The 13,618-nt window shown below is 43.1% G+C and overlaps 1 protein-coding gene across 1 annotated transcript; it reads left to right on the forward strand.

The window, feature by feature from the left end:
* Positions 1–287: 287 nt before the first annotated feature.
* On the forward strand, positions 288–11,825 carry cyp33 (peptidylprolyl isomerase cyclophilin-33). Its single transcript, XM_080285941.1, has 7 exons — positions 288–328; positions 2,444–2,613; positions 4,286–4,492; positions 4,877–5,005; positions 6,244–6,421; positions 7,327–7,475; positions 10,989–11,825. Exons 1-7 carry the CDS (start codon positions 295–297, stop codon positions 11,055–11,057), a joined length of 936 nt encoding a protein of 311 aa, XP_080142067.1. The 5' UTR covers positions 288–294; the 3' UTR covers positions 11,058–11,825.
* Positions 11,826–13,618: the final 1,793 nt, after the last annotated feature.

Here is a 13,618-nt window from a genome sequence, read left to right on the forward strand (position 1 = left end):
CTAAATCGAGGTATAGTAATGCGTCTCCATGGTAACTGGTCAAATCAAACCTCCAGTCTTTTTGCTAAATATGTTAATAGTCAAAATCAAGCGAGAACCGAGAAAAATACATTCCCGAAAACGTATATTGACTTAAAACGAACGAATTGGCAAAGTTTTACTAATTGATTGAAAAGTTGAAATATAATATACGTAAAAATGCCACAAAATACGACAATTGTAACCGAGATGCTGTTTTCTCACCTCCACGCCGATTTGGACAGGTGGCGAAGGTGTATCAGCAGAAGCAAAGTCATGTCGAGTAGCAACAAGCGAATTCTTTACGTTGGTGAGATATTTTTAGACCATTTAAATATCCTGGCATCTGTATTTAAAGTCCTGGCATGTGTTTAAATATCATAACGACTGGAGAATGCTATCAAATTACTCCTATGTGCAATGGCATCGATTTACTTTCAATATACCGGTAGTTCGCTGCGTAACTATAGATTTCCAGTAACTTTTAATCACAGTCATTCATTTTGCATCCCCATATGGCTGCCGTACATCAATAAACCCTGAAATTATATACACCAGGGGAAACTATAATTATTTTTTTACATTTTGCATAGTTTGACATGAAATTGGGATGCGCGGTGATGGTATGAAAAGATCGTGAGAAGTTGCCAAGATTTTTTTTTTATTATGGTTATTTTTGTTTTCTTGTATTGCCATCTTTTTCCAGGACCATATATATTTTTTTAATGTTTTTTCCTCCTTTTATAGTTATTAATTCTGACCACATCTTAAAAACTAAGCCTAACAAACCGAACCATATCAGATTAAACCCAACAAGTGTACCGCAATTAATCTTAGGCTTGTTTTTTTCGTTTTTTTCTTTTCTTTTTATTTCTACCTAAGCCTGTCCCATTTTATCTTACTTTAAAGCCATCTTTCACCCTCTTCCCCCTTCGCAGCCAACCCCACTTGCCTAGTTCCTGATATTTCTTTTAAAATATCTTCCTTACAGTATTGCCTACATTAATTTCCAGTCATACATCATTAGGAATTGATTATAGCAGTGTGTGAAATATATTAACTGGCAAAAGAAAGTTAGCATAGTATTTTCAGCCCATGGATTAAAATAAAAAATATATATATTGTTTTATTCATTTCCAACCATAAGTCGGTAGGATTTTGATGTAGCTCATTGTAAAATATATCAAATGGCAAGAGAAAATTGTTTGAGTAATTATTTTTGTCTAGTAATTAAAAAATAAAAAAAAATTGAAAAGCCTAACCATATTATAAGGATTGTCAGTTTTCTGCCCCAAGTTTATGTATTATTATTATTATTATTATTATTATTATTATTATTATTTTTTTTAGTATTTGTAGTAATAAATAAATAGGTGCAGATTCTTCCACTCCTGGCTCCAGTTATCATATCATTAAATAGTTTGATTTGGTTAGAATTTGTTAGCGCCATTAGGTTAGGTTAGTTTAGGTCATTTTAACTGATACGAGAGGTTCAAGAAATGCCAAAACTAGGTCCGAAAGTTCTTATATTGGGTTAGCTTATTTTAACGTTGATGCAGTAGTTTCGGATCATGTCAAATTCAGATCCAAAGATTAGGTTAGGTGACCAAATGCTGAAGTTAGATGCAAAGATTGAGTTAGGTCATTTTAACATAGTGTCTAAATTATGCCAGAGGTGGATATGAAGATTTGGAGATGTGCAAAAGTTAGGTTAGGTTAGGTGATTTTAAGATGTGTAGTAGATTTAAACAAAGCCAGAGTTAGATACGGTTAGGTTGGGTAATTTCGTCAGATTTGATGTGTCCAAACGGTGATAAATTTAGACACAAAGATTATGTTAGGTTAAGTTAGGTTCATTTTATCAGATGCTATACTGTACTTTCGGTCCTAATAATGCTAAAGTTAGGAAAGAAAACCCCTCCCTGTAAAACAATTAACTCTAAGCCCTTGGCCACCCCGTGTGGGATACATGGCGTCTGGCAATGAATGAATGAATGAGGAAAGAAAGTTGGGTTAGGTTAGGTTATCGTGGATGCGGTAAGTCCCTGATAAAAATAATTGTGGTGGTGGTGGTGGTGCTTATTATTTTTTATTTATTTTCACTCTCATCTTAAATGTCAGGACCAACTTGCCTAGCCCCGGGTTCCTACACTGGGCCACAGAGGATTGGATGATGAATGGAATATTATTTTTATTATTCATTTTGATTTTATATTCATTTATTTGAGGATGATGGTGGTGGTGGTGATGATGTCGATGATGGTGGTTGTGATGATGATGGTAGTGGTGTTGGTGGTGACAGTGATGATTATTTATGACAGTAATGGTGTTGGTGGTGATGGTGATGATGATGATGATGGTAGTGGTGATGGTGGTGACAATGATGATTATTTTATTATTTCTTATTTATTTATTTGTTTTGTAGGTGGATTGGCAGATGAGGTAACAGAAGACATCTTAAGGTCAGCATTCACCCCCTTTGGCGACCTCATAGACATCCAGATCCCCCTCGACTATGAGACAGAGAAGCACAGGGGGTTTGCCTTCATCGAGTTCGAACTACCCGAAGATGCAGCCGCCGCTATCGATAACATGGTGAGTCAGGAGGGAAGGCAGCCTGAAGGTGTGGAGAGAATGACGTGGAGGCCATTTGTTTGTGGGCTTGATTCAGTAGCAAAATGGTTCCGCTAAATTGCATGTGTTTAGTAAAAATGATGAGAGATTTATATATGAATGTGGCACTGTGGTTGTAAGAACATTGGAGAGAGAGAGAGAGGGAGGGAGGGAGGAAAAAAGTGCCACAATCAGTAACGGTAAAAATATTGGTTATAAAAAGAGAGATCATCTAATTCCTTCTATCCTCTTCATTTAGCTGTTTCTTTCCCATAATACTACTGATGTTAGAGAGAGTACAGGACCAATTCAAAACCCATGTTGTTACAGTATTACAACTTCTGTGTGAGAGAAAGGGGGATATGAATTGGGGAAGGGTGGTGTCATGGCAGGGGACAGAGCGATAGGGAGGTGATTTGTTTGTGGCCACCCCTTGCAGGATTAATGCTTCTGGCTGTAGATAGATAGACAGAATAATGGTTTTAGAGCACTTAAGCCACTGAAAATTATGTTGCTATATTACTCCTGTTGTTTTATATTTATTGAAAGTGTGTATATTATTCAAACCAGAACTCTATAATGGTGAAGGTGAAGTTTGAAGGCCACTTTAGTTAAGAATATGAGTTATGAAAGGATATACTGTATTTTATTTCCCAACTACAGTACAGTACATACTACAGAGATATGGTGAGGTTGAATATTAAAAGCCCAGTACTTAGTAGATTTTTTGTATTTCCCAGATACTGTGTGTGTGTGTGTGTGTGTGTGTGTGTGTGTGTGTGTGTTTGTGTGTGTGTGTGTGTGTGTTTTTATTTTTTTCATAATCAAGGAAGAAGGAACCAAAGGCCAGAAGCCCACAAGATTGTTCCCTCAAAAAAAAAAAAAAAAAAAAAAAAAAAAAAAGATAGCAGAGAGCCGAATTCAAGATCTGTGCATTTTGAGATGTCTGGACACACTGCATTTAAAAGACTGGAGGTTATAGGCAGTAGGAAATACAGACAGAGGGAGACAGTTCCAGAGTTGACCCGTTGCATACATGAAGGACTGGGAGTGATGGTTAACTCTTGCATTAGAGAGGTGGACCGAAAAGGGATGAGAGTTTTTTGGTAGTGTTTAGGAAATACAGACAGAGGGAGACAGTTCCAGAGTTGACCTGTTGCATACATGAAGGACTGGGAGTGATGGTTAACTCTTGCATTAGAGAGGTGGACAGAAAAAGGACGAGAGTTGTTTAGGGCATAGGAAATACAGACAGGAGACAGTTCCAGAGTTGACCTGTTGCATGCATGAAGGACTGGGAGTGATGGTTAACTCTTGCATTAGAGAGTTGGACAGAAAAGGGATGAGAGTTGTTTAGTGCTCAGGAAATACAGACAGGAGACAGTTCCAGAGTTGACCTGTTGCATACATGAAGGACTGGGAGTGATGGTTAACTCTTGCATTAGAGAGTTGGACAGAAAAAGGACGAGAGTTGTTTAGGGCATAGGAAATACAGACAGAGGGAGACAGTTCCAGAGTTGACCCGTTGCATACATGAAGGACTGGGAGTAACAATTAACTCTTGCATGAGGGAGAGTATTAAAAGGTAGTAGATTTTTTTGTATATGACTGTATACTTCACCTACTTATTTTATTTATTTATTTATTTTTTCAGAATGAGAGTGAACTTTTTGGTCGTACAATTCGCGTCAATTTAGCCAAACCCCAGAAGGCCAAGGAGGGATCATCTCGAGCAGTCTGGGCCGATGACGAGTGGCTGAAAAAATATGCTGGGGCGTCGCTAGAGAAGGAGGGGGAGGAGGAGGAGGCCGAGGAGAAAGGGGAAACGTCGGAGGCTGTCAAACGCCCTGCTGAGGAAACGGTTAGTTGATGATGATGATGATGATGTTGTAGACCGAGGGTTATATGAACATGAACCTGTGGACATACTAAAAGAGAGAGAGAGAGAGAGAATATGCTGGGAAAAGATGTTATGATGATGATGATTTATGGTGATGGTGGTGATGATGACGATGATGATGACAACAGTTTTGGTGGTGATGATGGTGGTTTAGGTGGTGGTGGTGATGGTGGTTTAGGTGGTGGTGATGATGGTGGTTTAGGTGGTGGTGATGATGGTGGTTTAGGTGGTGGTGATGATGGTGGTTTAGGTGGTGGTGATGATGGTGGTTTAGGTGATGATGATAATGATGGTTTAGGCAGTGATAGTGATGATGATGTTGATAATATTCTGAATTATTTGCAGGACGAAGAGCCAAAGCCAAAGAAGAAGAAGGGCAATCCCCAGGTGTACTTTGATATCAAGATCGGCAAGGCACTGGTGGGGAGGATAGTCATGCAGCTGAGAGCGGATGTTGTCCCAAAAACAGTAGAGGCAAGTATTAACACCATCCACTCACTCGATGTGGTTCTACAAGTGGGATATACCCTTTTCGCAACCATACCCACATGCACTCGTTCCATTCCTCAGTTTCTCACACACTCATTTACCACATCTCTCCATCCTGCCCAAAAACACTTCTTTCCATCTTCAAACTCACTCACATACACCTTTTTCACCTCCCTGCCTATATCCACTCTCAGTATATCTCATTAACACACACACACCCATTTAACACATCCATCTGCCTTCAGACTCACATAGATACAGTACATGCTTTTCACCTCTGTTCATACCCATTCTTTCCCACCATATCTCACTTTCACATCATCATCATTGTCATCATCATCATCATCTTCCAAACCTCCTTTCCCACCCAGTCTATCTAATTTTTTGGCCTGCCACACCTTCAAACAAACTTACTGATACCCATTTCACTGCCACTAACACCTATTCTTTCCCATCATAACACTTTTCATCATCATCATCAGACCTCCATTCCTACCCAATCTATCCACCTATGTTTTTTGTCCTGCCTTACCTTGAGAGAAACTCATTCACTGATGTCGTTTTCAGTACCACTCACACCCATTCTTTCCCATCATAACTCACACTTCATCATCATCATCATCCAGACCTCCTTTCCCACCCCAATCTATCTATCTTTTAGCCCACAACACCTCCTTCCACCTCAGAACTCACTCATACCCTTTCCACCACTCTTCACCTGCCACCCATCCCCTCTCACACCTATTCTTTCCAACCATAACTCACACTTCATCATCATCCAGACCTCCTTTCCTACCCCAGTCTGTCCACCTCTAAGCCTATCACACCTCCTTCCACCTCAAAACTCATACCCTTCTCACCGCTCTTCACCTCCCACCCATCCACTCTCCACCTGACTTACTCTCAATCCGCCCTCAGAAATCCAGACCTCCTTTTCTACCCCAGTCTGTCCACCTTTTGGCCCACCATACCCCCATCCACCTCAAAACTCACTCATAGCATTCTCATCACTTTTCACCTGCCACCCACCCCCTCTCAACACCTATTCTTTCCTACCATAACTCACACTTCATCATCATCCAGACCTCCTTTCCCACCCCAGTCTATCCACCTCTTAGCCTATAACATCTCCTTCCACCTCAAAACTCATACCCTTCTCACCACTCTTCACCCCCAACCCATGCTCTCTCCACCTGACTCACTCCAGCCCAATCCACCCTCAGAACTTCCGCTGCCTGTGCACACACGAGAAGGGCTATGGGTACCAGGGCTCCACCTTCCACCGCATCATCCCGGGGTTCATGTGTCAGGGAGGGGACTTCACCAACCACAACGGCACTGGCGGACGCTCCATATATGGCACCAAATTTGAGGACGAGAATTTCAAGCTGAGACACACAGGTAAGATCACTACATCTATTTTACTCGAACTTGGCCTGAAATTGCCATCTGTCCATCTCAAGTTCGCCTTTAATTTGGCCTAAAGTTGCCACCTGTCTATCGTGAATGCTGAGTCATTCCGTAAACTTGGCCTAAAATTGCCAGCTGTCTTGAATGCTGTTATACCTTGAACTTGACCTAAAATTGCCGTCTGTCTGTCTTGAATGTTTGTACCAATAGATTAACACAGATGCCAGTCACAAAGAAGTGCTATGGAAAGGATATAGAGCCATAGTATTATCCTGTTCTGCCACTGAGGTACGTGAAATAAGCCCCCAAAGGACGAAAATCTGGGCCAAGTTAAGGTGAAAAGAGTATAGTGTGTTTATGGCAGGTGTGAGAGGGAGGCCTTCATGTGGTGGCACTGATGTAACTGGGTGGTGCAGCTGCCTGGTTATATATATGTCCCTCTTCTGTCTCCCATTCCCCTCAGATGAATGTGGGACTGCAGGGTAACCTCAGCCTCCAGTCCTCCAGTTCACATTTGAGATGATTTTGGGGCTACAACCATTACTACTACATTTACTACTACTACTACCTCTATACTGCTACTACTTTTCCTGCCACCACCACCATTATTATTATTGCCACTACTACTATCACTGCTAATACCACTACTGTTACTTTACTACCTCTCCTACAACAGCAACCACTATTACTATCACTGCTAATACCATAACTAGTACCACCACTACTGTTACTTCTACTACTACTTTGGCTGCCACTACCACTAATACAGTACCACCACCACCACCACCACAACTACTACTACCATTACCAGTGTCACCATTTCTACAGATACTAAAACCACCACCATAACCATTGTTACCATTGCTCCCGCTACCACCACTACCTTTGTGCCTCAGGTCCTGGTATCCTGTCCATGGCTAATTCCGGACCCAACAGCAACGGGTCTCAGTTCTTCCTCACCACGGAGCGTACAGAGTGGCTGGACAACAAGCACGTCGTCTTTGGCCAGGTGACGTCCGGCTTGAACGTCATCAGGAAAATGGAGGTAATGTAAGAGCTGAGATGTTTTAGTATTATCATTAGTTTTTATTTTATTATTATTTTTTTTAGTCCTCCACTACCAAGCTTCCCCCCCCCCAATTATGTATTTTAACGACTATGGAGGCATAACACATTCTCGTTTTAATCCAGTGTTAAAATAAGAGTCTACAAAACACCCTCACACTATGATTGCTTGTTGAAATGAGTCACCTGTGTGATCCCTAAGAATTTGGAACATTTTGTTGTATTGTAATGTTAAATGCTCCCGTACATGATCAGTGCAATCTCCTACGAAGCTTCCTTGGTTGCCAACATGCAAGCCTTATGTCAGCCAAGGTGGCCGATGTTGTTTCCTTGTGCAGAATCTTGTTTTGATTCTGGCACCAACTACCGTATTGTTTACGCGTCCCCTTGGAGATTGGTGTGCTTGTAGTGTTTTTTTTCCCACATGTGGCCTGTTCACTTGGGCTGCAGTGTGTCAGCTGAATGCATGGGACGTGCATGACAGAGGCTGAATAAGTGGAGGCCATTTCCTGTTCTGACTGTGGTGGTAATGTGGCAGCAGACATGAACATTGGAGTGGCAGAGGCAAAGTCAGTTGGGCCAGGCAGTAAGCACACTGTATTTGGTTGTCCTCAGGAGAGGGGATCCATCTTGGCCATTGGAGAAGACACCGAGGGTGTCTGACCCAGTCATGGTATGTAATTTTGTTGACTGTGCACCTGTGGGGAAGGTAATGGACACAGAGCCAGCAGCTTCATCAGGTCTTGGATGGGCACTCTTTTTTTACATTCTTGACACATTTCTATTGCCATCAAACCTCTACCCCTGCCAAGTACACTATTGAGGAGATGTGGCCACTGGGTAACGGGTCTGCTTCATCAAGATTCAAGTCTTCCCAAGCTTTTTAGTCTGATGGGAGTCCCTAAAGATGATGGATGAGTGGGAAGTTTCTTGTCATCAGGCCAGGGCCCCTGCTGATGCATCTCTTCGGTAGGGCAAGATTGGGCCGGATTCCTTGGATGTCGGCCTCTACAACCTTGCTGCAGAACTTTGGCCCTTGATCAACAGTTCTTCCACTTGTTGGAGGCATTGAGGCTGCTTGTTCACTTTCCTGCGCCTCAGTCTTCAGAGTGGGTTTGTCCAATGTACTGTGGTCCATTCCCATCAAAAGTATTGTTTGGTCATGTTTAATTTCCTGTGAGCATCTACACTTTTCTTTTATATTGCTTCAGCTGCCACCAGTTTAGACACACAGCTCTCCTGTTGCAACAAAACTTGCTGCTGTATGTGTAGTGGTTATCATCCTTTTGCCTTGCACCCAGAATCTGGGTGCTGTATATGTGGGAGTGCCCACAGGGTGGTGCCTGATCAGTGCCCCATGTATCAAGCGAGTTGTGCCATACACAGTGAGCTCTGCAGTGGAAACATGTCCACTGGAGACACTAACAAGAGACTACATGCATTGCATCCCATGGCTTGTCTGGCTTCCACATCTTGTCAGGATCCGCTAGTGTGTGAGGGTGATACTTTTGCTGCTGATGTCAATTATTTTGTCCCATTGGATGGCATGGACCTGGAGGAGTGTCCAGAAGCATGACAAGTGCCTGTTGGGGGTCTGCCAACCCTGTTTTATCAGTGGAGATTGTGGTACACAACATTCCTCTTCAGTTGGACCAGACTTCTCTCGCCATAGGACCTGGCCATCTGGCTCCACAGTTTTGGAGGTGCCTCAGATGGATGCTGCCGTCAACATTCCTGCTTCCGTTTCTGTGTGTCGTCACTGATTTTTCTCCACAGGCCAGAGGTCCCACCCTTGCTCATGCACTCCAGTCACCAGCCATCATCAGTTCCATTCCGTCCCCAGCTGCCTGTCTCATCTTAAGTCTCCTCCACGAGGCTTTACACCTTCATCTGCAAGGATTGTCTTTCACAGATATCTTCTCCCACCTCAGGCCTTGTCACTCTGCTCTGTTTCAGCATCATGCCAGACTTAACCTTTGCTGTTTGCTCTGGCTTGTTTCATCTGGCCTGCCTCAGCCTCTAGTTAAACTGACTTGTGAGCCACTGAAATGGTTCCATCGGACTTTCTGTTAAGTATGGCCTTTACGCCACCACCTAGAACCTCATTTTGAGCCATGCACTGGCCCCATACCTTCCATCCTTTACCTGCCATTCATACATTGTAAACCACCTGTTGACGATCCTGCAAGAATATGCCTCGTACAACGGCTTTGCCAACAGGTTCCTCTTTACTGTAGACAACACACCAAGTCATACCCCATCCCTAAGCTACTGGGTGAAGAGCATATAGGTCATGCTTCTGCCCCCCAGCACTACCACATTGTTCCAGCCCATGAACCAGTGTGTGATTCCCTCTACCTCTGGCACATCAGTCAGTGGAACTGAATAAAAAAAAAGGAGAGAGGTCAAGGAGTCACAATGGATGGCAAATGGTGCAAACTCTGGTCCGAGTGTGTAGACGCCTTCACGGTTTCCCCAGCTGTTGAGGACTTACACAAGGACTTCCTACACCTGTCCCATGAGGCAGGGCTCCAGTTTGATGAGGAGGATGTGCCACAGGTGCTGCATGGCCACCAGGAGGAGCTCTCCAGCGAGGACCTGATGAACTTCGAGGAGCATCGGATGCAAGTCGAGGAGGCAGAGGAAGAGGAGCCAGTTCACATGCAGGACATTAGGACCCTTGGGGAGTGCATGGGCCTGTTGGGCCAGGGCATCTCCCTGATCCAGGAAAAGGACTCCAACCCAGCCGGGAACAAATGTGGTCCAGGGTCTTTACTCCTACAGGTAGTCGTTTGCCCAAAAGAAGAGGGCTGCCAGACAAACCATCGTCACCTCCTACTTCCAACCAAGGGCCTCCACAAGCAGGGAAGAAGAGCCGAGGCCATCCACCAGCTGAGCATCAACGTATCACTCTCCCTCGTCAATCTCGTAACCTCATTCGACTCCTCACCCAACACTTACAAACACTGCCTCTCCCCGTCGGTCTCCCATGCCTAATCTACCAGCCCGTGAGGATGATGAGAGTATGCCCTGGGATACCAGCTGTCCCCATCCTTGGGTGGGACCCATGATGATGACTCTGACAGGACAAGGAACCTGTTTATGGAAGTTGAAAACTTGTTGACTTTGTTGGGTGGGTTACCCTAGGCCAAAAACGTATCCCCGTTGGACCCAGTATAATTGACTTAGTGTATGCAGAGTCACAGTACGATCATTTTCCAGAAATGCATCTCATTCGTATGATGAAGTTAGACTGTACTTAATTATTACACCCTCATATCCACTACCTCCCTTGTGCCCCATGTGCATACCCAGTGACTACATTCAACAATTTCCCATCTACTTATCACTCCCACATTACTTGTCTGTCTACTGTACTGTCACATGCTGTCTTCAGGTCCATGAAGACAGCATACATCAGATCCGTTTTTCTAAGTACTTTTCACCAAACAGTAAAACCCAGTCTACTTAAAACCTCTTCCCTCCATTTCAGAAATGTGGGACGAAGTCTGGAAAGCCAACAGAGAAGGTTGTCATTTCTAACTGTGGTGAGCTGATCTAGTGAAACCCGACATAGGCCTCCTGTGGTGATAGTGAATACTGTACATATCCTTCAGTTAATTTATTATTACTTTACATATGTACAAATATTCAACATTTTCTACAAGGATTATTCTAAAACATCAAACCTTTGAGGAGAAACAAAGTGAAGAAGTCATGCAGAAAACAATACACAAACAAAAATCCATACCAGTCAGACTGGTAAGTAATCCATATACATTATTAACAATCCCAACATCAACCTTTCTTCCATAACTTAACATATTTGCAATTCCTCCTTAACTAACTGTAAAATCAATAAAGCTTTCATTTAAATACCACTAATATGTATATCCTTTGCAATGTCCTAAATTCAGTTTCCCATACCATGTCCATTTCCTTGTACAGTGAAACAGATTTAATCCTGACATCCTTAAATACCAACAGACAATACAGTAATAATAATCCTTTGCTAACCTGACCTACCTCCAACAACCTTACCCATTCCTTTTCAGTAAAAATAATTAGGCCAGACATCCATCTTGGTTTAGTCTTGCTGCCGCCATACAGTTTTATTCAGCTTAGGGAAGGACTCATATTATAGAGGTTTACTAGACTTTACTTGGTGACAGCACCTTACCAGGGGTCTTCCCCATAGCAAGGTCCAGGGAAATGAGGTTTGGCTCCCGGGTGCCACCACATGTAGGCTTCCCAGCACTAAGTATCCATCCATCATCCAATCGTACATTGCCCCATGAGCAGCGTAGGAGCCAAGGGCTAGGCAGTTGGTCCTGGCATTTAAGACCTCACTTACCCTTAGTGGCTTTACGTGAGCAATAACCCCAACCAGCCCTTGGATATAAACCTTCACCGGCTCAATCCGATTGGAGTGCCGTAATTACCCACTAAACCACCAGGTGCCATAATTTGGTTATATGGTTACCACCCAGCATAGTAAATGGTTTCCTGTACACCAGGAAACCATTTACTATGCTGGGTGGTAACCATATAACCAAATTATGGCACCTGGTGGTTTAGTGGGTAATTACGGCACTCCAATCGGATTGAGCCGGTGAAGGTTTATATCCAAGGGCTGGTTGGGGTTATTGCTCACGTAAAGCCACTCAGAGATAAGTGAGGTTGGTCACTCATCTTAAATGCCAGGACCAACTGCCTAGCCCTTGGCTCCTACGCTCCTCATGGGGCAACGTAGGATTGGATGATGGATGGATACTTAGTGCTGGGAAGCCTACATGTGGTGGCACCCGGGAGCCAAACCTCATTTCCCTGGACCTCACTATGGGGAAGGCCCCTGATAAGGTGCTGTCTACCACAAGGGGGTCTTGGGTCCCTATACGAGGTATGTACTGAAGATGGCCCCACAGAAACAGTTTCTTACATATAGTCAATGGGTCTCTTAGCCAGCCAGAAAGTCAACTAAGCAGCAATGGCAATAAATAGATCATATCAAACCTCCAGTTTGCAAAGTATATCCTAAGCTGAGTAAAACTGTTACAAAATGGCAAGAATGAAATAGAAAAGATGTCCCAGGGCTCAGTGAGTTTAACTCGCTGAGCCTGCAGACTTTTTAACTTGCTTGACGTCTGCTGATTTTATTTGGCTTACAAAGATTTTCCAAACCGGAAGTGTAAGATATAAGTTTTCCTTGGCCCCCTCAGTACAAGATGTCTTTACCAGGTAGGATACAAATCTGGCAGTAGTAAAAATAAACTAAAAAACAAGTCTCTCAGATTCAAGGGGCAGTAGCAAAAATAACCCCAAAAAGAATGTCCCTCGGATTCAAGGAGTTAAGTAAATTATATAATCAGTAAAAATATAATTACATTAAAATGCTGTCTCCATAATGTAGAAAAAAAATAATAAACCCTGATACAAGCTGCTATCCATCATCAAAGAACCCCAGGCAGTGCAGTCCTAGTTTATGAGTTAAAGGTATTTCCCTCCCTACACAAATGTATTATTTTACTCTTGTTGCTATGTCAGTTGTATTTAGAACAGCTCCCCCATTACTGAAGAGGGGTTAATGAACGCTGTCTATCTCTAACCAACTGGATTGGTTAGAGACGACATCATCATCCAGACCTCCTTTCCCACCCGAGGGCAGGGTGAGGAGTAGCAGTGTCTAGACAACCCAAGTTTGCCCAATCCAACGGGCCACGCTTCCATTCACTCATCACTCAAGACCCCCGCGTATCACAGCCAGGATTCTGGGGGCTTGAATGATAAGTGAATGGAAGCATGACCCACTGGACTCGGCAAACTTGGGCTGTCTAGACGTTGATACTCCTCACCCTGCCCTAAGGTCTCTAGCCAATCCAATCTGAAAAGTCTAATGTAGGCTGAATAAAACAGAGACTGCAAGAATAAAGTAAAACTGACATCTTTGCCCTAAACTGGTTAAGGAGCTACAACTGCTTCTCACCTTCTGAACTTATAACTCAAAAAAAGTAATTTATACTGTATTTTGTAAATGCCACTGAAAAAATAATTCTTGGAAATAAAAGTTCATATAGAAACATTAATATCTTGAAAGCTCAGAAGTCAGGAAGCAAATATATACCC

This window comes from Coenobita brevimanus, chromosome 109, assembly GCF_032717465.1.
Source record: "Coenobita brevimanus isolate Jiangsu-jjx chromosome 109, ASM3271746v2, whole genome shotgun sequence".
Lineage (NCBI taxonomy): Eukaryota > Metazoa > Arthropoda > Malacostraca > Decapoda > Coenobitidae > Coenobita > Coenobita brevimanus.

What these genes read in the sequence shown, in the direction of transcription:
- cyp33 (XM_080285941.1), top strand. Translation starts at nt 295, where the DNA reads ATGTCGAGTAGCAACAAGCGAATTCTTTACGTTG. An exon ending in AACGCCCTGCTGAGGAAACG is followed by an intron (nt 4,493 to 4,876) that starts GTTAGTTGATGA and finishes AATTATTTGCAG; the next exon opens with GACGAAGAGCCAAAGCCAAA. An exon ending in ACGTCATCAGGAAAATGGAG is followed by an intron (nt 7,476 to 10,988) that starts GTAATGTAAGAG and finishes CCTCCATTTCAG; the next exon opens with AAATGTGGGACGAAGTCTGG.